The 27,304-nt window shown below is 46.4% G+C and overlaps 1 protein-coding gene across 1 annotated transcript; it reads left to right on the top strand.

Moving 5' to 3' along the window:
• Positions 1-1,468: 1,468 nt before the first annotated feature.
• Positions 1,469-24,195, top strand: Anp32b (acidic nuclear phosphoprotein 32 family member B). Its single transcript, XM_038347898.2, has 7 exons — positions 1,469-1,857; positions 10,461-10,610; positions 14,818-14,940; positions 19,696-19,924; positions 20,817-20,941; positions 23,226-23,295; positions 23,760-24,195. The coding sequence occupies exons 1-7, from the start codon at positions 1,804-1,806 to the stop codon at positions 23,825-23,827; spliced, it is 819 nt and encodes a 272-aa protein (XP_038203826.1). The 5' UTR covers positions 1,469-1,803; the 3' UTR covers positions 23,828-24,195.
• The last annotated feature ends 3,109 nt before the right edge of the window (positions 24,196-27,304 follow it).

Here is a 27,304-nt window from a genome sequence, read left to right on the forward strand (position 1 = left end):
TCCCCATCTGCTGTACCAAAGTCAGAGTCCCCCGAGATGACTCACTTTAGACTAGGGGTGCAGCAAAAAATACGGCAGATTTGGAGCCAGACCTATAAGACTTAACCTTGTTGAGGCTACTGACAGTGATTAAGCTTCAACTCCTCATTTTTGCAATTAAAATATCACCAACTCCACCGGAGATTAAACGGGAAATAACCCACACAGCAAACCCGTAAGAGTCAGAGCTCTGTGACTGTTAGTTTATGGAAGTGTCTTGGTAGGTTTGTTGTTTTGTAGAAGCTTCTTTGCATGACTAGTGGAGCTCATCCATCACCTTATAGTTAGAGATCTTTGGTGACAAGGAGCACACCACACCCTTCCTTTCTCCACATTCTCTTGTCTTAGGTGTTCAAGACTCCAAGTGGAGGCATGGATGAGTCTACACTTAGAAAGCATTCCCCATAACCTTCAAACTTTCTCTCTTGAGTTGCTATTTCTGAAACTGACATATAATCCATTTAAAAGTTTGAGTCCCTAAGGCAAAATAGAAGGGAGAAAGGCTTTTTCAACAAAAATCTTAGGGTAAAGTATAGAATTTTGTTTTTCTTTAGTAAACTGTGCTTAATCTTTGGTGCCTCTGGTTAATATCAGAAGCAAGCAGGCACCCGAATTAACACACTGAATTCCCTCACCCTAACGTTGTGCTTTAAATTCAAGAACCCTCGAGAGTAGGCCTGCTCGGCATTCACCTTAATGGAGATCAAGAATGTATATACCTTCCACGAGTGCCTCAGACAGTGGAAAATGAGGCTTCTTCAAAATTGTTAATGGTTTCCTTTCTAGTAGCGCCTGTTAAAACGCTTAAAAGCAGCATTTATGTAAAGTTCTTTTGTTTCTTCTTGGCTAGTTTGCAGTTTATGTACCGATGAAGCAATAAAGTTTTAAAGTATATTTTTAAAAATATTTAAAAACAAGCGCCAAGGGTTAAGTCTCCTTAACTGGGATGCCCGATTCTGCTGCCCATGCTATAGTGCAACCGCCTCGCTGGAGCCACGCGGTACAACACGACCAGACAGTGATCACACCCTCATGAGGGTCCTCGAAGGCACTTCCAACATCTCTGGACCTAAAGGCTGTGGGAGTCAGACTATTGGCCCCAGGCTGGGGGCGATGGGGTGAACCCCAAAAGCCACAGCCTCTGAGGGCGGCATCGGAAGGCTAGGGAGAGAGGGTCGACAGGCGGAACTGGGTCCGGGACACCCCCAAAGGCGCGAGGGAAAGGCTGTCTCACGGACGTGCAGGCGAGAGTGGGAGGGGGTCCCCGGCCCCGGAAGGTCTTACATCAGCCAGCCCACGTGCGACCCGAGGGCCAGGAGGCGCGCGCGGCCCGGGAGGCGGTGCCGCAGTCCGGGCTGAGCTTAGGGCGGCCCCGCCCCGCCCTCCGTGCGCCTCCCTTAGTCCGTGCTGCAGCCCGGGCTCCAGAGCCGAGCGGCGCCGCGCAGGGCCGAGTGGAGCCGAGCAGCCGCCGCGTCGCGTCGCCGGTTTAAGCGCAGTGCGGGGCCTTGGCCGGGGGCGGCGGTAGTGAGGCCAGCGCCGCGCTCCAGCCCCCTTTTCCCTCCATGGTTTCTCTCCGCTCCCGCGAGTAACTTGGCTCCGGGGGCTCCGCTCGCCCGCACGCCCGCACGCCGCACGCAGCTCGGGACCACGCCGCCTCCGCCAGCCGCCTCCTTCCGACGGCCCTCGCCGCGCAGGCCGGGTCGCCTCTCCCCCCTCCGCCCCCGCCGCGGAAAGTTAAGTTTGAAGAGGGGGGACGAGGGAAACATGGACATGAAGAAGAGGATCCACCTGGAGCTGAGGAACCGGACCCCGGCAGCAGTAAGCAGAACCCCCTCGGGCGCCCGCGCCCCCGATGACTTGCAAGTAATGGTGGCCACCTGCGGGCCACCGGGCTCCGGCCACGGCGCGGGGAAGGCGCTGCTCGCAGCTCGGACGGGGACAGGGGAAGGCGGGCGGAAGGCGCGGAGGGGGGGAGCGAGCGCGCGGGCATTAACTCTTTGGCGCCCGCGGGCCCCCGTGGCTACGGGGAGGACGGCGGGTGGAAAAGCAAACTTTGAGCCGCTCGCCCGCTCGGTCCTCTCCCGGAGGGAGCGCGTGTGCGTGTGGCCGGCGGCGAGGGCGGGCGCGGGGGTTGTGTAACGCTGGGAGCCATGTTTGCAGCCTCCCGGGATGCGCGGCCGGGCGGAGGCCGGGCCTGCCGAGGAGCCGCGCCGCCAGGCCTGCCGCGGGGCCGGCCCGGCTTCCATGCTCCCCGCGGCCGGCGGGGAAGCGGCTCGGGAGGCGTCGCGGGCCGCGCCGTGGAGGGGGGTTCGGGTCCCTGAGGGGCGCGGAGCCCCTCGGGCGCGGCCTGGCGCGGAACGGGGGAGGGGCGGGCCTGGCGGCGGAGGTGGCGCAACCGCCGCCCCTCCCGAGGCCAAGTTTGAAAAAAGGATGCGCTTCCCGCCATTTTTCAAGCCTAAAAATACAACTTTCCCCCTCCTTTGCCCGGCTCGCCTTCGCCCTCGGCCTTGCCCACGCGGGCCTCCCGGGTTCGGCCGGGCACCGTCACCGCGGTGGCTTCGCCCTCCCCCGCGCCGCCGCCCGGGGCCTTGCCCGAGAGGGAGGCCGGCCCCTCGGTGTGGGCGGCCGGCGGCTCCGCGCGCCAGCCGGGGCGCGCCACAGCGCCATGTTGGCGGGCGCCGTCTTCCTCCGCCGGGTGAGCCGGCCGCCCTCGCGCTGCCTGTCGGTCCCCGGGCTGCCCCCGCCCCGCGGGCTCGGCTCCGCGCGCGCTGGAAGCGCGGCACTCGGCCACCGCCGCCGCCTCATCCCCTCGCGGGCGCCCTCCCCCTTCTTAAAAGGGCAACAGTGGCCGACGCGGGGCTGGGGTGGCCTGGGCCCCGCACGTGCTCCGCGCGGCCTCTGCGACCGACCGTGCGCAGGCCGCGGGCCCGACGCCGCCCTCGTGCGCCGCGGCGCCGGTGGCCACGACCCCGGGCCCGAGCGGTCGTCTGGGACACGGGGGGGCCCCGGCCCGGGCTGGCGCACGCAGGTGGCTGTGGCTAACAAGTTGGGAACTTGTGGCGATGGCCTGCGTAGGTGCGCCTGGCGTGCCCGAGGCTTTGTGTTCCTGCCACAGGCCTTGAGGTCGGCCCCGCCGAGGTGCGGGGCGGTCCCTGAGGACTGATTGGGTGGTGTCCCTGTTCCCGGGGCCTTGAGGATCTCACCGGCACGTGTCCCTTCCACCTCTCAGTCAGACATTTTGTGCCCACCACGTGCTGGGAGATTGAGTAGTTAAACCATCTTCTTCCTCCAACTTGCAAAGATGAGTTAATACTTTGAGACCAGGCGAGCCACAAAAAATCAACAGAGTGGGAAATAACTAAATTTTGGTAAAAGACCCATTTTCAGCTGAAACCGTCTTGCCATGGAAATCTAAAAGTGTATCTGTGTCTACACGTTTAAAGCGTCCAAAAGCAACAAGTGGTTGGTGGGTACCGCGCTGGACATGCTTGGTCTCCAGGATCATTGAGTTATTGCATATTTACCTAGAGTAGGCCAGGGCCTGAGAAACGGTGTAAACGAGACATGGGCCTTCTGGGCCTCAGAGTCATGGGCCACACTAACTTGGGTTAGAGGGGCCTTGTGGAAGCGCCAAGATTGTGGAGGTGTGAAGGGGAATCTCCCTAGGGGGAGCCGGACCATTGGCCGATGCTTATTTGGAAGAACTTTGACCTCAAACTGAAGGGTTTGAGGGGAAGATGCTGTAGATATTTTTGTGATTTTATTTTTTCCTAAAGTCGGGGTCTCTTCTAAGTATTCATCCCCCTGCCTCAGCCTCCTGAGAGCTGATCCTATCACATACAGTAATGCTGTAGTTTGGGGGCTCTGAAAGGCTTTTTCCAAGTGTCACAAGGGTTAAAAGTGAGAAGTTCAGAGATGGCGCCTTTTAAATGAGCTCATCTCTCTTGAGTGTGATGGCGCACACCTTTTGATCCCAGCACTCAGGAGACAGAAGCAGGGAGATCTCAGTAAATGTGAGGTCAACCATGTCTCAAAAAACAAAACCAGGTAATGTTCTAGAACCTGTGCTACTTCCTGTGCTAGGGAATAAGGTTGGCCCTTGCGACCCTACAGACTTGTCATGTGGGGTGCCAAAAAGATCCCAGGTCCCTGCTCAATGTGTTGTTTTTTTTTTTTAAATTATTTTCATATACATTTGTGTTTTGCCTGTGTAAGGGTGTCGGGTCCCCGGAACTGTAGTTATAGACAGTTGTGAGCCGCCATGTGGGTGCTTTAAATTGAACCCTGGCCCCCTGGGAGAGCAGTCAGTGTTCCTAACCTCTGAGCCTTGTCTCCAACCCTAGAGTGTACTTTTAAAGTCAAGTGAGGTCTAAGTAAAAGGGGTGAGTGGAGGTTTGATGTTTAAATACATATTGGTGTTTAGAACTAACTAAGTGAGGTGTGTGCGTTTGTGGTGTTCTTGTGGAGTTGTTTGTTTGAATCTTGGACATTTCCAAAATGATATTTCCCATCTTGGTGGTGGCCTCTTTTTTCCTTCAAAGTATATAAGGCCCAAGATGACATGTTCAGGACCATATACTACATCTCTATTAGTTATAAATATGAGTGTGCCCCTTTCCTCAAAGGAGATTTTTAAATGCTTAATTCGATTTTTTTTTTCAAAGTCCCAAAACAGCTCTTGTAGAAGAGTGTATTTTTACAGTGGGGGAAAATGGTCATAAAATGGCATCGCCCTCCCCCCTAAAAAAATTCAAAAGATTTTATAGGCAAGCATAGGATGAGAGTGCTGGGGATTGGACCAAGAACATTTGCTCCACCAGCTCCCAGCCTTATCTCCTACAAGCTTAGTTTGTGTAAAATACCATGAACTAGATGGGGGACTCTTGGTGCCAGATCTCATGCAGTATGAGGCCATTGGTTCATTCCCCAGCATTGCCATCCCCCCAAATAGGAAAAGTTTTTACTGAGAATCAACTGCACAGTGCTAGAACATATATGCCACAGAAGCTGGTGGGGTTTTCTATAGGGTGAGAAAGCGCTGGCACACAATAGCAGACACACCTCGGTTGGAAGGCGGCCTGCTCTGGTAGAGGGTTCTCAGCCTCCGTTCAGGCACACAGGCTGCTGTGTGTGCCCCTTTTCACCCCACAGCCAGGGACAGCTAACCCTCTACCCGGAGTTGGAAAACCAAATAGCTTCATACTGGAGTTTTTTTTAAAGAATTTCTCTCCCCTCCTTCCTTCCCCTCAATCTCGCTGTGCTGTGTACTTACGCTGCTCATCAGTCTGTCTTACGACTAGCTCACTGGGGAAGCAGATTTCTTAGGCACATCTTCCTTTTTTTTATTGTCCTCTTTGTGGCCCCCACCCCCAAGTTTTGGCATCTGTTGTTTAGTATGATACAATTCTGAGCTCTATGGGATATTCTAATCGGTTGCATAGCAACTAATTGGGGTTGTTTTCCTTTGTACAGTAATACATCTTTAACGAAAATTAGATGCAGATAAGCTAAAAAAAACGGTTGATAAAAATACGCAATACACACTTAACCTTTCCGTGCATTTTGTTTGGTGTGTGGCCTACAAAATTGCTTCATTTTGTTCCTAACTTGGACCGTGTTATAAACATGGACTGTCTGGTGCTTAGAGAAGAGCCCCAGTGTGTGTCTAATTGCTTTTCAGAATTGTTCTCTTTAATCCACACTTAGGACACAGGCATTTCCTCTTCTAGGGTGGGGTATCTTTCTCAACTTTCCTGCCGTCTGAACACACTGAAGGACTGTTGCTATGAATATGAGCCTAGTTGTCTTTGGATTTTTAAAGTGTGTGTGTGTGTGTGTGTGTGTGTGTGTGTGTGTGTGTGTGTGTGTGTGTGTTCAGAAAAACAGCTTTTGGGAGTTGGTTCTCTCCCCATGTGGGTCTCAGGTTGTTAGCAGTGAGCATTTTTACTGCTGACCCGTCACACTGGCTGTCCTGGAACTTGCTGTATAGATCAATCAGCCTGTCCTTAAACTCAGTTTCAAAACCTGCTTCTGCTGGGTTCTGGGACTAAAGGTGTGTGCCACCATGTCCAGCTTCACCTCCTTTCTCCTCCCAAATTCTGGGGTCGAAGGTGTGCATCACTGCTGTGGATTTTGGGGTGCTGGGCATCCGACCTAGGGTGTTCTGCATACTAAGCAAACACTACCAACAGAACTCCATTCTCAGCCTTGTCCTTTGTTTATTTTGTTTTTCTGAGATAGGGTTTCTCTAGGTAGCCCTGGCTGTCCTGGAACTCCAGATCCTCCAGGCTCTGCCTCCCAAGTGCTGGGATTAAAGGTGTCTTCTGCCATGCCTGCCCTGCCTTGTCATTTTATTGTGTTTGGGGGATTGAATTCAAGGCTCCCAGCATGCTGAATTAACCATACTACCCAGCTCTACCCCTTTGCCCTCTATGAATACATTACAATCATTCTTGTTTTCATTTTTGAAATTAAAAAAAATTATGTGTGTTTCACTGTTAAGTTTCTGTGGGGGTCAGAGAACAACTTGGGGAATCTATTGTTCCCTGTTTGAGTTTATGGAGTATTTGGTATAGGGCAGTCTTTTTATAAAACAAGCATATGTAGTACACTGCAGAGAGAAGCAGGTATGGCAGTAACAAACCACTGTACTTTGACACAGAACTGTCACCTGGCACTAGGCAGAAGGATTGCCATGAATATGAGGACAGTGGTGTGGGGAGTCAGAATATGGGCTTAGCATGGACTGTGAAACTTCACAGCCCATTTCCAGCGGCACTCCTCCTCCAGCAGTGCCCTATCCTAATACTTCCCAAGTAGTGCCACTCCCTGGGACCAAATATTCAAACACATCAACCTATGGGGGGCATTTATTCAAACCACCATAACTCAAAATTTTATTTAATTTCTGGGTCTTTTTCCTCTCCTAGGACAAGTATGTAGCTGGGGAAGATTGCCCAACCCTGAACATAGGTAAAATTGGCCATTTCTAGAGTAGCTGAAGGAATGGAACTGAGAAAGGGTTGGAAAGGAAAAAAGGGAACTTAATGAAAAAGTGCTGAATATTTGACATTACTGGTAACTAGAAAACCCAGTGAAAGAGAGCTAAAGAAGCTGGTGGCGCCACTCAGGAGGGCAGAGGCAGGTGGATCTCTAGGTTCCAGTCCAGCCTGGGGCTATACAGTGAGACTCTGTCCTAAAAATAAAATAAGAATTAAATAGCCGGCTTCAAACTCTAGCTGAGGATGACCTTGAACTCCTGATCCTGCTGCCTTTTTTGCACAAAGTGTTGGGATTGCCATTTGGTTTTAGGGCTTTTTTTGTTTTTAGTTCTTTAGTTTTGGGGGGGGGGCGGTGAGACAGGCTTTGGAGCCTGTCCTGGAACTAGCTCTTGTAGACCAGGCTGGTCTTGAACTCACAGAGATCTGCCTGCCTCTGCCTCCCGAGTGCTGGGATTAAAGGTGTGTGCGCCACTACCGCCAGGCTGTTTTTAGTTCTTAAACATTTACTTTATTCACATTTGAGAAAGAAGCAAGTTTAATGGAGAATGACCAATATGAGTAAATTTGGCCTCAAAAATTAAACTTTTCTGTCTCTGAGCAGAAGGCTACCCTGTTGGTCTCTCCAGTCACAGTGTGCAGGTTGGGGGCGCCCTTCCATATTTGAGGGGTTTGTATTGTTTGTTTGAGACTGAGTCTTACTATGTAACCCTGGCTGTCCTAGAACTCATAGTAAATGCTGGGATTAATGGTGTGTGCCACCATGTCTGGCTGCTTATGAAATTAATGAAGTATTTTTATTTGTGTATATCTGCATCCTTGCCACATGTATTAAGGTCCGTACAGAGGCCAGAAGAGGATGTCAGATCCTCTGGACCTGGAATTGGATGCAGTTGTGAGCCACCTGTTCACAGTTTGGGCACTGGAAACTCATGGAGAAGCGGCAAGTGTTTTTAACTGCTGAGCTATCTCCCCAGGCGCATAATTTTTGTTTTGGGTCTGTGTCTCATGAACAGAGGCTTCCTTTGAACTCAAACATAGATTAAGGTTGAGCTCAAACTTGCCTATTCCAGACCTGCCTATGCGCTAAGATTACAGGCATATACCACCATCGTGCCTTGTTGCCTATTTTTCTGAGATGGTCTTGAATCTGTGGTCCTACTGCCTCCACCCCTGAGAAGCAGGCATGACTGCCTTGGACCATCACTCGGGCTCTGTTGAGAACTTTACACAGACCTGAAGGCAGCTAACCAGTAGTACTTGGTAGACTTTGTCTGAGCACAGCCCTAAGACTTGGCCTTAGGTGGCAGATCCAGCTACCAGGTTGGTGTCTTCCCAGCCCCTTCTGTTTTTGTTTTTTTTTTTTCCTAAATTAAAAAAAAAATACTCTGTGTGTATGATGTGGAAGTACCAGGTAGTACGTGTGGAGGTCAGAGGTCAACTGTATAGTCAGTTCTCTGGTGCTTTTTACAGGGTTTCTCTGTTGTAGCCCAGGCTGGCCTTGAACTCGAGACTCACCTGCCCTCTGCTGTCCTTTTTTTATGTGAGTAACAAGGATTGAACTCTGGTCTTCAAGCATGAACAGCAATGCTTCCCCAAGCACCAACCTTGTAGTCCTAGTGACAGAGTGACTTGTAGTCCTGTTTACCTCCCAGGTGTGATGGACGGAAGCCCTGCTGTGTTCAGGGTCCTCTTGTTTTTATATTTTTTGCTTTGTAGTTGAGGCTGACTGGGACTATATAGCTTAAGCTTCTGAGGTTACAGGCGTGTGTCACTGCTCCCGCCTTTCTTTGTTTGTTTGCTTGTTTTAAATGAGGCATCCACTGAAACTTAGGGTCTGTACGTCCAGCTGCCTGTGTGCGCCTGTACTTCCTGTGGTATTCATTTTCTTCTCAAAAATATTCCTTGTAGGTCCTCGTTTCTCTGAACCAGAACAAAAAACCTTTCTGATCATCATCCAACCCTAAACTCAGGCCTGCATGTGTCAGCTACTTTAACAGCCCTTTCCCCCAACTGCCTCTCGATAATCTGCATTTTGCTGTTCGCCTTAGCCTACGTGTATCTGTGTTACTTTTGTGGACTTTGAATTCAGAGTGCACCTGTCTGCCTCAGTGATGGAGTTGCTGTAATATTTTGGCCCCAGCCCCAGTAGTAGTGTCTCATGACCCCTCCCAGTGGTTAAAACAGAATCTTGGCAACTGAAAGAGCTATCCAAGAGGTGATTTTTATCCCTACCTGGGAGGAAATGTAACATATTCTTTCATCCCTCTTACTTTGGACATATTAATGTCCTTTTGGTTTTTTCGAGACAGGGTTTCTCTGTAGCTTTGGAGCCTGTCTTAGAACTAGCTCTTGTAGACCAGGCTGGCCTCAAACTCATAGAGATCTGCCCACCTCCTGAGTGCTGGGATTAAGGTCATGCACCACCACTGCCCAGCCATTAATGTCATTTTTATATGATATTTTAATTGCATTGTTACACAGGAAATGAATCAAAATCTTAGTTGGGCATGATAGTGTACATCTGTAATACCAACACTCAGAAGGTAGAGACAGTCGGGTCTCTGAGTTAGAAGACAGGCAGCTCCATATTGAATTCTGCTCAGCCAGGACTGCATAGTGAAACTCTGGCTAAAACAAAAGATCTGAAACTGGAAAGTGTGCAGGTGTAAAAATTCTTAGCCAAGATTTATTTGTGACTTTTCTTTGAAAATGGCAAAGAAAGGCTAGGCATGGTGAGGTACGCCTTTAATCCCATCACTCAGGAGGCAGAGAAAAGCAGGCGGAGCTCTTTGTTTGTGGCCAGCCTGGTCTACATAGTGATTTTCAGGACAGCCAAGACTATAGAGAGACCCTGTCTCAAAAAATAAGACAAAATAAAAAAACTGGCAGGAACCTATTCAAAAGCTGGGTGGTGGTAAGGTCAGTTACTGTGCTTCAGAGCAGCGGGCTCCTTGATCGGAGTGCTTAGTGCCATGGTGATCTTGATGGTGAAGTAGAGTGTTCATCTCCCTGTGGTTGTGCCCCTCCTGGGCTTTAAGAGAGTCTGGGAGGGTTTCTTCACTCCGTACTCGAACTTGGACAAAACCCCTTCAAGTTACAGCCGTGGAAAGACTAGGACATGGTGTCACTTACATTCTGAGAACTGTGGTGTCTTTCTGGGATATAGGGTATACACCATTTATGGGGGCACGTTGGCTTTGGTTTTGTTTTTAATTGGCTTGAATTAACAGTGGTCTTTGGGTCTTAACTATGTTACTACAAAAGGCTGATCATGCTTTGTGTGTAGCTGGGCCTACTTTAACTAAAAGTTAAAAGCTGTTCTGTATGTGGATGTTTTATGAGGTCCTGTTTAGAGTTTTTGCTTTTGTTGTCTCCTGTTACGCTTTTTAAAGCTTATTCCCTTTTTGTTTGTGTCCACAGGTTCGAGAACTTGTCTTGGACAATTGCAAAGCGAATGATGGAAAAATCGAGGGGTTAACGGATGAATTTGTGAACCTAGAGTTCCTCAGTTTAATAAGCGTAGGCTTGTTTTCAGTATCAGATCTCCCCAAGCTACCGAAATTGAAAAAGGTGAGTTTTCTGTTTGTTTGTTTGTTTGAGATAGGTTTCTGTGTGTAACAGCTCTGACTGTCCTGGAACTTACAGGTAAGCCAGGCTGGCCTCTAACACACAAGAGATCCACCTGCCTCTGCTTCCTGAGTGCTGGGATTAAAGGTGTGTGCCACCACCCTGCTCTTTCTTTAATGTTTAAAGGAACCATTGTGAAGGAGAAATGTCTAGGTTAGGTCTGTATGGCAGAAAGAAGCACTATGGCATTGTTGTAGGCTGTCTTCCTAAGGTGGTTCAGTTTCATCACCTGTTTTTATTACACTTGACATGCAGAGTTGCAGCAGTGCTTTGGAACTAATCCCTGTTAGATTATGAATTATTTTATAAATAATTGGTTAATTGTTGGAAGTTTTATTTCCATTAGCTAGGTTTGCTCTTAGGCTCGGGCTCAGGAGTCCCAAGAGCCTCCTTTCCGTGCTCTAACACAACTGTTGATGAACAGGAAGGTGAAGGCTTGTCTTACTATGTAGGGTGTACATGTTGTTATGTATTGCCTCAGAGGCATCAGATCTGGAGGTGGAATACAGACAGTTGTAAGCTGCTCCTGTGGGAGCTGGGAACCGAACCCAACTTCTGCAAGGATAGCAAATGCTCTTAACTGCTGAATCATTTCTCTAGCCCTGTCATGTAATCTTTAATAATAGAGAGTTTAAAATGTGTTCTGGTTTACTAGAAAAGTCCTATGTATGTAACAAAGCCTGCTGCAGGCCAGACCATGTGGTATCTGCCTGTAATTCTCCTCTTAGGAGGTAAAAACATGTAAAGGACTATGGGTCCCAGACCAGACAGAGCTATTTAAAAAAAAAAAACAAAAAAACCCTACATTTCTCTCTGGTCTTGACCGTTGTTAGTAGTTTGCTTCCCCTATAGTCACCCTCTTGCCTTCTAGTACTTCCCAGAAAGGACAGAATACTTAACAAAAGTTTTGTCTTGTCAAAGAGGTGGAAGAAGCGTTGCTCCTGTGTACTGTTGATTGGTAGGTGTGGCCACAGACCCAGAAAGGAACCACGGTTTTTCTAAAGCCACCCACAGAATGCTTGTGCTAGGGTCAAATAAGAATCTTTTGCACTATTGAAGAAAAAGGGATGTGCTTCACAAATTCTCCAGGCACACGTGATACACAGATACACTGCAAGTAACGCTCATACACAAAACCTAAAAAACATTTAAGAAGTTATATGTGTGGTTGTGAGTGACATTGGAAAGATATGGGTCATCTGGAGACCCTTATTAAGATTTTAGCATCTGGAGCCGCGCGGTGGTGGCGCATGCCTTTAATCCCAGCACTGGGGAGGCAGAGGCAGGCGGATCTCTGTGAGTTCGAGACCAGCCTGGTCTACAGCTCCAGGACAGGCTCTAAAGCTGCAGAGAAACCCTGTCTCGAAAAACCAAAAAAAAAGAAAAAAAGATTTTAGCATCTGTTCTGTATAAATTTGATCTGTAAGTTTGTGTTTTGTTCTTACCAACCTGATAAATCAAGAAGAGCTCATTAGGGCTCATGTAGTGAAGTTTTTTTGTTGGGACCTCTAGCTCCCAAATAACCACACAGAGACTTAATATTAATTGTAAATGTGCGGCTGATGGTTTAAGCTTGTTTTTAGCTAACTAAATAACCCATTTTATTAATTATGTGCTGCCCCAAGGCTCATTTACCTCACATATGTACTTCCCATCATGTCCACTCTGTGTCTTGAGGCTTATCCTCTTGATTCTCAGACTCAGCCCTTCTTCCCAGCATCCTTTTAGTCTGGTTCTCCTGCCTAGTCAGTCAGGTTCTTTATTAAACCAATCACGGGGACATATATTCGCACGGTGTAAAGGATTTTCTACAGGCTCGGGTTGAGGGCACAGTCATGGTGAAGAGGTGTGGTGGGTGGGGTGCAGTGCAGTTGGGAGAAGAGACCTGGATTCTTCATTGGACTCAATTTGGGCTTCAGGCCATGAGATTGGGTGCATATGTTCATTGTGGTCTTCCATCCGCTAGCCTTCTCTGAAAACCCTCAATTAGTGTGTTCCTCCTAATTCCACATCTGTTGAGTCAGCAATTAGATTAAGCACCACAGTGGTTTTACTCAGTCTTTCTCAGATGTTTGGTTCTTTGAGACAGGGTCTCATTGTGCAGCTAGGATGAACTAGAACAGTCCTCCTGCCTCAGCCTCTCAAATGCTGAGATTGCAAGTTGCACCATTTTAAACAGATCACTCAACAGACTTAGAAGGTGATCTTACTTTAAAGGCAGGCAGGTTGAATGTACTAAGTACTAAAATTTGATATATAAATGACTTTAAATGTTACGCTAGTAAATGCCTTGTTTCTTCCTGTAGGAAGATGTGACATTCTAGCCATATGGGCTAAACACAGAAAAGAAGTTTCTACTATTAATGGTTTCCAGAAACTGAGAGCCAGTGCTTGACTCTTTGTTGATTATAGACTAGCAGGGGTTTACTTGAGTGGGGCACCTACTGCAGCATTCATGTGTCAGTCAAAGAACAGCTCAAACTCAGGTCCTCGGGCTTGTCCCACGTGTGTTTATTACAGAGCCATCTCTCTCCTACCCTCCTAGACTAGGATTCTAAATTGTGGGTCATTGCTCTGTGTCAAGTAGAGTATTTCATGATGTGCCAAAGCCTTTATTTCATGAAGTTGGTATTTTTTCTTTTTTACTTGGTTTTCCTTTTTTGTTGTTTTCTTTGGCAGTTCTGTCTTAAGTACTAGGGATTGAACTCATGGGTCTCATGAATCCTAGACAAGCACTCTACACACTGGCTATATATTCCCAGGTCTTTTATCCCTTTTAAAACTTGGAGACAAGGTCTCTCTAAGTTGTATAGGGTGACATGTTGTTTCAGCCTCCTGTCACCACCATGCCCAGCCACACGAAGTGTCCACACTTAGCATACCAGGCACGTGTGTTGTAGCACAAGTGGGTAGACTGGGAGTTCTTGAGCTCAAGTATATGGAGTCAGTGTGCAGCTTTGATCATGGACCAGTCACAGTTCTGCGGTTCATTTCCCTACCTGTAAACAAAAGAATGAGTTTATTATAAGAGCAAGTGAGGTGATGTGCTCTGAAAAGTGACTAGCACCCCAAACCCTACATGGTGATTGGCTACATTTATCTTGTCACCAGTATGAAAAATTGGAGCCATCTGTGTGGCCTGGGGTATCTTGTCCTTCCTGTCTGCCTCTCTTTTTTTTTTTTTTTTTTTAAATGTGTATGGGGGTGGGGGATGCCCTTGGAGGCCAGAAGATGATACTGGATCCCCTGAAACTGGAGTTACAAGTGATTGTGAGCATTCCAACATAGGTGCTAGGAACTGAACTCCATCTTCTGGAAGGACAACACCTGCTCTGAACTGCAGGGTCTCATGACCTGAGTGTTTATCTACGAGAGTTTCACTTACCTAATCTCTACGTCTTGTACTCTGAGGCATTGGCAATTTTTAGTGTGATACTTTAGTGAGGGCGCTATTGCCTGACCTGCAGCTGAGAAACTGAAAGGAACTTACTGTGGAGGCTAGTGCCAGGCTTACAAAGAAGCCTCTGGGGATCGGGTTTTACACCCCCCCACCCCCCACACCCCCCCCCCCCCCGCCATAACACATACTCAGTGCTCGGTGTTGATTGCGTGGCCTTGTAGCGGGTATCTGGTACCCTCTTCTAGCCTCCATAGGCACTGCGTGCCCCTGGTGCCTAAACAAAGCTTTCCACCTTCTGGTGTGTCTGCTTCACTCGTCCCAAATGTTGGTGGTATCTATAAACTACTTGATTTGGATTTATCAAATAAAATAATGTAAAATGATCTAACAAACAAGGCTTTGGGGGAAGCAGTTCTACACATGCTACATGTGTTAACTTCTGAGAACTACCAAGGAAGTCAGTTCTCTCCACCACGTGGGTCCCAGGGTTGGATGTGATCTGTCAACCTTTACCTGGGGAGTTACTTCACCAGACCTTGTAGTTTGACTGCTATTGTTTATTTTTGTTAGGGGAAAGGGTCGCTTTGGTTCGTGAGCTGGCCTGGAACTCGGGCTTCTTCTCTTCTGCCTTGCCATCTACTGAATCGTGGGGTTGCAGATGTGTGCAGCGTCTGCCTGGTTCTTTGTTACAGGTATTTGCTTTTTACCTCAGTTCAGTGGTGATTTTTCTGTACGTGTGTTTCCTTTTAGCTTGAGCTCAGCGATAATAGAATCTTTGGAGGTCTGGACAGACTAGCAGAAGAACTTCCAAGCCTCACACATCTGAACCTAAGTGGAAATAAGCTGAAAGATATCAGCACCTTGGAACCTTTGGTAGGTAATTGGGAATGTAGAGAATGGGTTGTTGTCATATTCATTTTCATATTTCTAGTGGGAGAAATGATTGGGAAATATAATTGGCTAAAAAAATGCTAGAATTATACTCTTCATAGAGTGACTTTTAAAGGTCACAGTCTCTAAGGTGTATTCCTGGGGCTTTGCTCCCCTGACTGAAACTGTAATGGAATCTTGCAGTAGAGACTTTTTTATTTTTTTAGTCCTTTTTAAAATACATAGTTACTATAGCCTTAAAGGTGTCTCCTAATTTTTCCCACTAGACTGGCCAAGCTATTCTGTATTGTAACAGAACTGTCCGTCTTAGGTGGCATTTCAGCACAGTCAAGGGCAGCTTCAGAGATTGGTGATGTGTGTACCCCTCTCTACCACTGTTGCAGAGTTTTGGGTAGAAACAAATCTTCAGTCTTAGTGTAGGTTAGCTAAAGAGACCAAATTTTAAGTGCCTTTTGGGTTGTAAACCTGGTTTATGGCCTTAAGCAAACTGAGCAGAGAAGACGGTGTTTCCTTCCTTTCTTAAGAGCGCAGGACAATCGGGAAGAAGACGCTCTATTTTGTGGACTGGAAAATTGTTGAAATGATTGCAGGCAGGTTTAATAACAGGACAGAGGCAGCCCCTCAGCTCAGACTGGACTGTGAGAGAGTTAGACAGAGGTGTCGTAGAAAAATAAAGGGTTTTATCTGACTGGAAGAATGCTATGTTTGGGGCTGTGGGTTTCTCTCAGTTGGTAAAGTACTTGCTTCGAATGCATGAAGCCCTGGATTCCATTACCTCACACTGGTGCCTGCCTTAATCCCAGGAGATCAAAAGTTCAAGGTCATCCACCTTTCATAGCAAATTTGAGGCCAGCCTAAGATGGATTATAGGAAACCCTGACAAACAAACAAAACCCTACTCTCTTGATACCTTGGAGGAAGACAGGCTGTGGTTTCTTTCAATGAAGATGCCCTGCTAGAATTAAGTTTCCCCCCCCCTTCCACAGTTGAAAATGTTGATGCAGTTTTAATCATTTTACTAAGTCCCTTTATTTATATATTCATATTTGAGCTTCTATTTGCTGTAGGTGTTTAGAGCTTACCTCTCACCCTTGTTCTGCAGATCTTTTCTGCTGTCCATCACTAGATGCTCCCACGTCCTCAGCTTTGCTAGTTTCATTTTTTTTCTGTGTAGAGCAGCCTGTTTCCTGAGTTAAAGGTAATGCATTGAGCTTTGCTGTATCCAAGGACATTTAATATTTGTTCATTGAAGGCTTGTAACCCAGGGAAGAGAGAATGGCTGTCCTGTTTAGAGAGGAGACTGGGTTTAGAAAGCTTAAGTAATTGTTTGGATTTAATGGCAGGATCAAATTCAAATTCACTTAATTTTTCATTGCCCTTGGGAACCATTTTCTTTCTACATGTAAATTGATTCCATACCTAAATTTCAAGAAAATGGAATTCCCAAAGGAATACTCATGTTAACACTTACCCATGGTCTGTGCCAAGCCTGTGTTTATTGTTTGGTGGCAGATCTCTTTATTCTGGGCTATGCCAAGCTGAGGAGTAGCACCCCCTATACAGAGGTATGTTGTATTTGTTTTAGGCAGAGGACCGGAAAGTGTCTTTCCTTGTTGGATAACCAGCTGCTTCTGATTCTCTTGGAGACTGAATTCCCCTGGGAATCCTGTGTTGGTTTTACTTAGCAGTGAAGCATAGCACAGACAAATACTGTGCAGGGATTGTTTCCTTAAGGGTTCTTTTTCTGGGTTGTAACAGATTATGGTCCCAAGACAGGAGAAGTAATCTTTGTTGCTGTACTGTACTACTGTAGCGGATGTGTTATCCATGGGGCCCTGTGGATCCTGTGGTAGTTGTTGAGAAGTCTCTACAGTGCCAATAGAAGTAGTATGGCCCGTTTTACAGTGAGGGAACCGACATGTGGCAGAGCTACTGTAGCTCCATATGCCCCAGGCTGCTTGGAAGAGCCTGAGCTAGGTCGGCCTCCTAGTTCTCACCTGGAATAAAGGAAATCTGTAGGAAAGGTGAGGGGGGAGACTCTGGGTCCAGTGTTGACTTGTAAATGTTCTAGAGTGGAGAAAACACCATCCTCATCCTCATCACCACACATTGTGAACACTGCGTTGAGCCCAGTTTTCACAGGCAATGCAATGATTGTGAATGCCTCTGCTTGCTACAGGGACATTAACGAGAGACAAAGAAGGCATCAGTTCCAACTTCCTGGGACACCTTTTTTAAGAGACCTGGGCCATCCAAATCATCCCCCAAAGCCCTTCTAAATTCTAAGAAGGCAAGCAAAATTATTGTTAATAAAATGTTTAATGTTTATTATGGCTAGCCTATTAGCTTAGGTCAAGTTTCCGGCATGGTACACTTGTTAAGTTCTTAGCGGTATGTGCACATCACAGGATCCTGTATAATCTGTAGTTTGAGCCTGCTGGGCTATAGGTACAATTTTACTGCTTTAAACAATCTACAGAGGACTGTAGTTGTGTAGGATTTATTGTTGTCAACTTGCTTATATTTTATTTCCTACATTTCATACGTACTATATGACATGTCCAAATTACTTGATAATGGGTGCTTTGTCAAACATCTAAGATTCATGCTGTTTGGAAACAGGAAGGCCTTGATGGCCCTGTATAATAGTTTCATCAGTGGCCCAGTCCATTAAGTAAATACTTTTAGGCTATCCAGAGGTGGTGATGTATACTGTTGTCCCAGCTACCTGAGGGACCAAAGCAAGAGGACTAAGACAAAGGCTACATGGTGAGACATACACTTCAGAAGGGTGGAGGAGGGAGGAGCACATTACAGTAAACCTTTCTAGAAGTTGCTTAAGTTGATTTTCCTTTTATGTTTTAATGTGATATAGAGTCGGCTGTTACTATAGCCAGGGATAGTATAGAATCATAGATCTTGAGATTGAGGTGGGGGGATTGGGAGTTCTAGTCCAACCTAGACAATATAGAAAGGCTCTGTCTCCAAAATGAAAGCTAATGAATAGCCTGTGCTGGTTATTTGGGATGGTATTACAGCATTTTTTCCTCTTTGGCAAGAAATCATACCTGGGTTTCTGAGGTCAGGGCCTGCCCGGTAAGAAACCTAATCTAAAAATTACCTGCTTAAAAAATCAGCCACCCCTAGAACTGGCAGGGTTGTACCCGACTTCTTGAGCCATTTGAGAGTTGGCTTTTATAAGCACAGTATTTGATGACCACTCTGGTGTATGCCTGCTGGCCAGAAGAGGGCACTAGACCTCATTACAGATGGTTGTGAGCCACCATGTGGTTGCTGGGAATTGAATTCAGGATGTTTGGGAAAGCAGGCAATGCTCTTAACCGCTGAGCCATCTCTCCAGCCCCCCTTGATGACCAATCTTAAATCACTGTATATTGTGTGTTTGATGGGTAGGTATAGCATCCGCCTATAATCCTGCTGCTGGGTTTTCCCTGGTAATATGTTCCAGAGTCTCATCTGAGAATAAATTCTGTGAGCCTTTTCCTGATGAGAGGATGGAGATTCTTCTATAAGGGTCAGCAACCCATTCCCTGAGGGTCAGATAATGCAAACATGAAACTCAGTTGGCAGTAGATGTGTGATAGATGAGCAGATGAATGTCGTGTGGCAGTAAGACTTTATGTTATAGTTGCGCATGGTGGTGCATGCTTTTGCTAGAACATTTGGGAGGCGGGTGCAGACAGATAATCTCTGAGTTTGGGGCCAGCCAAGTCCATATGGAGAGAGAGACCCTGTCTTTAAAACAAAACATTAGTTCACAAAAATAGCTAGGGAGTCAGATTAGCCCGTTTTTAAGCCAACTTTGAAAGCAGAAAATTAGATGCTTTCAGTGTTGAAGTAGATATGCTGTGTCCATATTTCTTGGAGTGTGAGTGTGGCAGTAAATTTGAAGACGAAATATCACTGCCTGATTTCCTAGTGCTTACCTCATCCAGAACTTTTTGAGTAAGGGGTCTCAGGTAGCTGACGATGACCCTGATATTATGATAGCCTCGCTGGCCTGTACTACCACTGCTGGGGATCAAAGCCTTGCTCTGGGCAAGCACTCTATCAAATGGGCTACTTCCTTGCCCCCATATTGGTGTTTTTTGTTTAGTTTTGTGAGTGCCAAACTTTATTTTGATTTTAAAATTAATAAAAGTTACACGTGTCTGTCTGTGTGTACGCATATAGGAAAGTCACCTGCACTCTAGTAGCCTGTTTGTACTATTGTAGAAGGCAGCAGGCTGTATGTGATGCTTTAAGTTTACATTAAAAATGTCTGGTAATATTAACCTCTTCCAAAGATCTTTTGGTTTTTCGAGACAGGGTTTCTCTGTAGTTTCTAGAGGCTGTCCTGGAACTAGCTCTTGTAGACCAGGCTGGCCTCAAACTCAGAGATCCGCCTGCCTCTGCCTCCCGAGTGCTGGGATTAAAGGCGTGCGCCACCACCACCCGGCCCAAAGATCTTAAATAGACAAAAACATGTCTCTGTTGGTGAAATGCCCACGCTGGCACACCTCATCCCAGGTTTCCCTCCATCCTCCAGTGCTGCTCATGGGCTAGGTCACACTTAGACTCCTGTCGCTACCAGGAAAAGATACTGTTCTCTAGGGGAGCCATGGATAAATGGGTAGCAGCTAATTGATAGGGAGCCTAGACTTTTACCTCTTGAAAATGGTTTGGTGACATGTTCTTTTGATTTAGGAATCTTGCTTTTTTGGTTCTTTGCTTTAGAAAAAATTGGATTGTCTGAAAAGCCTGGATCTCTTTGGCTGTGAGGTCACTAACCTGAATGATTACCGAGAGAGTGTCTTCAAACTCCTGCCCCAGCTGTCCTATCTGGACGGCTATGACCGAGAGGACCAGGAAGCACCTGACTCCGATGTGGAGGTGGATGGTGTAGAGGAAGCCCCCGACTCAGATGCAGAGGTGGATGGTGTGGACAAAGAAGAGGAGGATGAAGGTGGGTAAACTGGGCATCTTGTGACCTGACTTCTGCCTTTCCACAGTCTTGACCTTGCATGTGCTCAGCCTGTGTGCCTGTGTTCCTGTTTCCTCGTTTATAAGCTCTTGGTGCATTTAACCATAAAAGCCCATAGCTGGGGTAAAGAGCTCCAGGTCTGCCAAAGTAGGGGCTGAAAGTGAGTTTGTAGGGCTGGGCACGCAGAACTGGAAGGACAGCAGGCAGGAGACCACAGTGAACTGGAGGCTGGTAGGAAGGAAACTGCCTCTAACCTGGGCACCTAGGATCCTGGAATGTTGTGTGGCCTGGGATTAAGCCTACAGGGGTCCTGATTTGACAGCTGCTCTCAGGTGCCTTTCCTAGGGTGACTTGCCATTTTGTTTGGAGAGGTGTTGAGGCTGTCTTAGGTAGCTGGAGCTGGTCATAAACTCCTGGTCTTCCTTCTACTGTTCTGGGCACTTGGTTATGCCATCACACCATGCTTCCCACAACCAAACAAAAACTTTCAGGAGCTTTCAGTCGTGGAAGAAGTAGAAAGCCTTCCTCCTATAGGAAATTGAGGCAGATCTCATTCAGTAAGAGTAGGGATGAAGTTTGAAGTTTTTTGATTTTAGGATTAAGGACTGGTAGAAGCTGTAAGTTGCCCCTTAGGGCAACTTTGGGCTCTCTGGCTTTTTCAGTTAGACCCTATGAGTCATCAAGGTTATTCAGTAATTTTTTTTTCTTTAGGTTTTTTGAGACTGTGTTTCTTTGTGTGGCCCTTGGCTGTCCTGGAACACTCTGTTGACCAGGCTGGCCTCAAACTCACAGAGATCTGCCTGCCTCTGTCTCCCAAGTACTGGGGTTAAAGGTGTGCCCAGCCTTAATAATTGCTCCTTTGGACTATTTTCAGAAGGAGAAGATGAAGATGAAGAGGAAGATGAGGACGGTGAAGAGGAGGAGGATGATGAAGAAGAGGATGAAGATGAAGATGAGGATGTAGAAGGAGAAGATGATGAAGATGAAGTCAGTGGGGAGGTAAATGTAACTGTTTTCTTGCCTTAAGTGTAAAGGTAGAGAAAGAGGTGGGGTAGAAAGACAGGCAAAGGCTGACTGACAGTGGCAGTTTTTGTCTTAATACAGGATATGCCTGCTCAGTGCTGCCTAGATACAGCACTTGTGTCTGAGATGCCTTTCAAAGAAGGGATGTAGCATTGTGATTCAAAGTTAAATGTTGTTCTCCCTTGGAAGAGCAACAAATGGCTGAGTTTTCTATAAGTGTGTGGTTAGGACTGGAGAAATGAAGAATGGCTCCAAGGTTAAGAGCACTGACTACTCTGCCAGAGGTCCTGAGTTCAATTGCCAGCAACTACATGGTGGCTCACAACCATCGGTAATGGAATCTGGTGCCCTCTTCTGTCTTGCAGGCATACATGTGGGCAGAATACTACTTAATTAATTAATTAATTAATCTTTTTTTAAAGGGAAAAAAAAGAAAATGGTGTATACCTATAATCCAGAACCTAGGCAGAAGCAGGAAGATCACAAGTTCAAGACCAACCTGGGCTAAAATTCTATGTATAGATGCATAGGGTCGGTCTACACCCCTACCCCACATTTAGGGGGAAAATATCTGTTCAACCAATACTGCAATGTAAGAATGTAAAACATTTATTGAAATTTCCATTTAAACTTACAAGATAATTAGAGCTTACCTAATGAACTGTTTATTTCTTTTTTATAAATTTATAATTTTATTTATTATGTATACAGTGTTCTGCCTGAAGATCAGAACAGGGTGCCAGATCTGTTACAGATGGTTGTGAGTCACCATGTGGTTGCTGGGAATTGAACTCAGGACCTTTGGAAGAGCAGTCAGTGCTCTTATCCTCTGAGCCATCTCTCCAGCCCCGAACTGCTTATTTCTGAACATTGATGTTTTTAAAATATTTTTATTTTACTTATTGAACTTAGGTCTCACTTAGTATCTCAGGATAGACTAAACTGACCACCTGCCTATCCCAATTCTGTTTTAATGGTTGTGATAACAGCTGTGTACAAAATACCTGGTTTAAAGGGCAGTTTTTCTTTTTAAATCAGAACCTTGGAGAGGGAAAACTGCAGTAGGGATCCAATATTAATCAAGGGGGAGGGAGAAAGAAAAAAGAAACCAGAGCCTCGAGGCAGGGGAAACTGTGGTTAGGATGTAATATTAATCGAAGGATGGAAGGAAGCTAGAGCCCTGAAAGTGCTCTTTTCCTGACCTATCCCCCGCCCCCAAGATATATGTATGTGTGTGTGTGTGTGTGTACACACACGCACACTCGCAGACTTGTGTGAGCCCAAATGTGTATTGTATGAGTTGCTTGCATATATGTCTATATATTACATACGAGCCTGGTGCCCTTTGAAGTCGGATGAGAGAATATTGGATTCACTAGGGCTGAAGTTACAGCTACTAGGTGGGTGCTGGGAATCAAACCTTCAAGACTCTTAACTTCTGAGCCATCTCTCCAGACTTTTGCTTGTTAAAAAAATTAGCATCTCTTTGCAGCCAAGTATGTGAAAATAACAGTTTTCCCCCAGTGTGATGTTACAACTATCTGAAAGTATATTCTTCTTTGCATTTTTGGTTTTTTTAGAGGAATCGATGAGTGAGCGCTTATGTAGCCCAGGCTGTTAGAGGAGGCTGCTTGTTTGTCCTGGCCACCTAGAACCGAAATAATCACACAGAAACCATATTTAATGCTTGATCCATTAGCTCTAGCTTCTTATTGGCCTACTCCTACATCTTAATTTAACCCATTTCTATTAATCTGTGCATCACTACAAGGTTGTGGCCTACCAGCAAAGTTTCAGCACGTCTACCTCCAGCAGTGGATCCATTGCATCTCTCTGACTCTGCCTTCTTCCTCACAGCATTCAGTTCCATTTTCACCCTGCCTACCTAAGTTCTGCCCTATCAACAGGTCAGGGCAGTTTCTTTATTCATTAATGGTAATCACAGCACACAGCGGGGACTCGCACATCACCAGGCTAGCCTTGCTTGAATTCCTGATCCTCCTGCCTCCATATCCAGTTGCTGGAATAATAGTTGTAAGCCATCAAGCATGATTTTGTTTTGGTGTGGGTAGGCACACGGGTGCACACCCATAACACAACCTGCATGGAGACATAGGACTTTTGAGAGTTGCTTTCTTCTTTAATTCTCCCATTTTGTCTGTGTGGGTTCTAGTGATTGACCTTAGGTTGCCAGGGTTTCACCTCTACCAGTTGGGCATTAGCAGCATACAGTGGTGTTGAGCTATTCTTTTTTGTTTAGGAAGAAGAATTTGGACACGATGGTGAAGTTGATGAAGATGAAGAAGATGAGGATGAAGATGAGGATGAAGGTGGGCCTTATGCATATATTGTTTCTTTTCTCAGTCAAAAATTGGATGAGTTAGTGCTTGCGTGTGTACTCTCTCATTCTCTCTCTCTCGTAAGAGGTTACTAGTGTGTTACCGCCCAGACTCTTGAAATAACCATACAGAAAACTATTAATTACATCACTGCTTGGCCAATTACTTAAGTGTATTGCTAGTTAGCTCTTCTAGAATTAACCCATCTCCATTATTTTATATTTTACCACGAGTTTCGTGGCCTACTGTCAAGGTTTCAGTATGTCTTATCTCTGGACTCTGCCTCCTTTCTCCCAGCATTCAGTTTAGTTTTCCCTCTGTTCTACCCTATCAGGCCAAGCCAGTTTCTTTATTAACCAATGGTATTCACAGCATACAGAGGGGAATCCCACATCACCAGAGAATCCCAGGCAGAATGCCTTTATATGGTCTCACAGCTAATTATTTTATTACAGAGGAGGAAGAAAGTGGGAAAGGTGAAAAGAGAAAGAGGGAAACAGACGATGAAGGAGAAGATGATTGAGACCCGAAACAATCTGCAAGAACCAGAACTGTTGAGTATTGGTTGGACTGCTCATGGATTTGGTAGCTGTTTAAAAAGGTAGCTGTGATACGACCCCAGGACACCCCACCCAAAGAGCCAAAGAATAGTTCCCAAGACATTCCGCCTTCCTCCGTTTAGCCCCTTGGTAATCCACCACCAAGCCTGGGGACTTCTGCCCCAACAAAATTGTAAACGTTGTTAGGTTTTCGTGTAAGACTCTTGCTGTATCGTGACAGCTGTGATTGGTGAGTTGACCGTCCTGGCTGCCAGTTACACTGCGATTGTAACAACATTTTTACTTTCTGTACAACAAGGAAAAGCTTTGTAAATAAAATCTTAACATTTTGGGTCTGTTTTCTCATGCTTTTCTTTCTTTTTTTAAGACAGTAGGACATTTTATGTGATGATTGCTCAAAAAGTATTTTCTAAGACGAAGTAAAATAAATGCATTACTCTTTGGTAAAGCCTACTTGTGCTCTCACGTTTCTAAATTGTCTCTGGAGAACAGGATTGGGGTCTGTGCTCTAGCTTTGAGGAAGTACAGAATCTTTGACCATCTCTGTTAGAATCCTCTCTATTGCGACCATGGAAGTGAGCGAGTTACTTTAAAATGGTTTGGAATCTGGAGTAGTGACAGAGCACTTGGCTAGTGTGCATAAGGCCCTGGGTTAGAGCCCCAGAACCAGAAAAAAAAAAAAAAAAACAAAAAACAGTATTGCAATTGAGTAGTCGGGAGCCTCTGCAAACCTGTACATGAGTTGAGGGGAAAAGCCTTTTAAGTCTAAAATTTAGCCTAAAAATGACTTGCGCGTCAGCACAGGTGAAGAGGATCTAAATAAATACTTGAAGCCATGCTAGAGTGTACAAAGGATGGGCAAGTCCTGTGCTCAGCTCACTGTGAAGGTGCCCATATTCCCTGCTCTCATGGGGCTGGGAGGAGGGATGATATCTGTAGTGTGGGTGATGCGGGTTTGGGTAGTTGCTGATTTGGAGGTGTGGTGAGTCTAGCTGTATCATTTAAATGATTATGAAAGATTAGAACCTGAGTTTATAATGTCAATGGAGCTTCCAAATTAGATATTTTAAAGTTGAGTCTCATGATCTAAAATTTTTTATCTTTTGCAAAGGAAATTCTGATTTGAACCCATATTACCTTCCTCAACCACAAGGCCTTATTCCCTGCATAGTAAACCTTCAGTATGTTTTTCAGTAGTTTTTATCAGCCTAGATGTCTTTATTGCAGTCTGGGGCAAAACAGCGTGCTCAGCAATTAAGAGCATTTGTTTGTATTGGATGCCCTCTTCTGGCCTCCATGCATTCAGACATAGTTTATACATATCTTATCAAATACCAACAAGAGTAACTTGGATTCTTTTAGACGTTCATAGAACATGACAATGTCTGTCTAGGATACACCGGGTTTCTTAGCTGTGCAAGGAGGCCAGGACAAATAGAGGAGGACGTGTTGAGAAAACCTCGGGCAGATTTGAATAGGGAATGAGAGCGCTTGAGAGGGGAGGCTGGAGACATCACCCACCAAGGCTCTCCTGCAGTCACTGGTTGCTGGCTTCGGCCTCTGTAATGTAGCCATTCGGGTGCTTGGGTAATTCTTAAGCCAGGGCTTGGTTTTTGTCTTTTAAAACTGGGTTTGCCAGGAGCCTCTGACATGATTCTCTTTTGGATAGGACTTAAGGCTCAGCCACCATTGGCTGAAGAATACCAGTTGTAGGAAGCAAGTTTTATAGTGACAGTCATGGAGCTGACTGTATTTCTACACTTGTTGCCTACATGAAGGACTTCACTCGGTGGGAGCTGTGCTGGAGTGCATAGCCAGGTCTGGCTGGCCCCGATGGGGGCCAGTGGTGATCTAACTCACCTGAGTAAAATGCCAGTGGGGGTGAAACAGCTGAGGCCTGTTGGAAGGGCCTGGTTGGGTTGAAAGGCCTGCTACAAACCCTGTGTTCTTGCCTTGAGTTCACTCTGCTACTGGAATCCAGCCACAGTAGTGATGATACTTAGGAACTGCTGTCTTTCACAGGATTCTCCAAACCCACATAATGGTACAGTCTTCAGGCTTACACAAGTACCTTGCCCACAGCCGTCTATCTGGCCAGCCCACATTCAGGCTTCTAAGCACAGTGAAACCTGGTCTCTCCGGCTTCTGAGCTACACTACCCAAGCATCCTAAGGAGGGCTGGACAGAAGCACTGAACACTGCCCTTTTCTGTGACCTTCTGCCTTCTCCAGCCCTGTCAAGTTATGCTGACATCAATTTTAATGAGGCTGATGGTACCGCTGCGTTGACAGTTTGGAAAGGGAGTCAAGTTACCAGCCTGCTTCCGGGTGCCAGGCAGTCCTAGGAAAGTCACCAAGATTGCAGTGAGCACGAAAGTCCATTCCAGAGCCTGTAAGCCAGCCTAGTAAATACTCTGATGGGGGTAGAAGAGATGGGACTACCGTGTTGGGGGAGGTATCAGAGGGCTCACTTCTCTTAGGAGGGGGCTTGAAGGTTTATGGGTATATTTGTAAGCCCTGTCCTGTCCCAATCACAGGGTGGAGATGCAAGATATCAAAACCCCGGCCTCTGGCACCTTTGCTGATGCTGAACCCTTGAACTGGCAGAGATTCCAGCTGTCCAGGTGGAAGTGTGGACCACTCTGAATTCTGTCGAAGCAGCAGCAGGGTATCTTTTTGTGCCCTTCCAGTGCCTCACCATCCAGAAGGGATGAGGGTTTGTGTTAGTGGGGGATATCACCTAAACTTGTGGCTCATGGAGAACTGCAGATGAGAAGTGAAGGCCAGTGAAGAGGTCCTTGGTTTATCTTGACAAAACCAGATGGACCATGCTCTCCCCCAGCCTCCCACCCCTAGGCACTGGCTCTGAGTGAATGAGATAGCTCTGGAAAACTCGGGAATACCAGGGAGTTTGTTGCGCTGGTCAGCGTAGGGTAGGAGATTCTGTACGTGAATTTAGGTGAACAGGATACTCATTAACAGCGTGGGCTTTCAATTGGAGGAGAAAGGGAGGTGCCTGTGGATTTGTTGAGGATTATTTCAGTCTTTCACTTCCTTGCAAACAAGGAGTGAATCCCATTACAGGTACTGAAGCAGGAATTTTGAGAAAGCCACACAGCCAGTAACAGCTAACTGATAGAATTCCAACCCAGCCCCCATAATCTAAGCTGCTGTTCGTTTGCTGATTGTTGCTGGGCTCCTGGCTTCTGGCTTTAGCTCTAGTTTTGTTTTTTTGTTTTGAAGACAGGGTTTCTCTGCAGCCCTGGCTGGCCTGGAACTACCTCTGTAGATCAGGCTGGTTTCAAATTCAGAGATCTGCCTGCTTCTGCCTCTGGAGTGCTGGGATCAAAGGCATGCATTACCACACCTGGCTCTGTCCCAGTTCTGGTGAGAAAGTTAGAGAACTTTTTTTTTTTAATTAAAGGAGAATGGACTTATTTT

Source organism: Arvicola amphibius, chromosome 11, assembly GCF_903992535.2.
Source record: "Arvicola amphibius chromosome 11, mArvAmp1.2, whole genome shotgun sequence".
In the NCBI taxonomy this organism is placed as follows: domain Eukaryota; kingdom Metazoa; phylum Chordata; class Mammalia; order Rodentia; family Cricetidae; genus Arvicola; species Arvicola amphibius.

Coding starts and splice junctions, on each gene's coding strand:
- Anp32b (XM_038347898.2), top strand. CDS start 1,804: ATGGACATGAAGAAGAGGATCCACCTGGAGCTGAGGAACCGGACCCCG. Junction 1,858..10,460: donor GGAACCGGACCCCGGCAGCA/GTAAGCAGAACC, acceptor TTGTGTCCACAG/GTTCGAGAACTTGTCTTGGA. Junction 14,941..19,695: donor TCAGCACCTTGGAACCTTTG/GTAGGTAATTGG, acceptor TCTTTGCTTTAG/AAAAAATTGGATTGTCTGAA.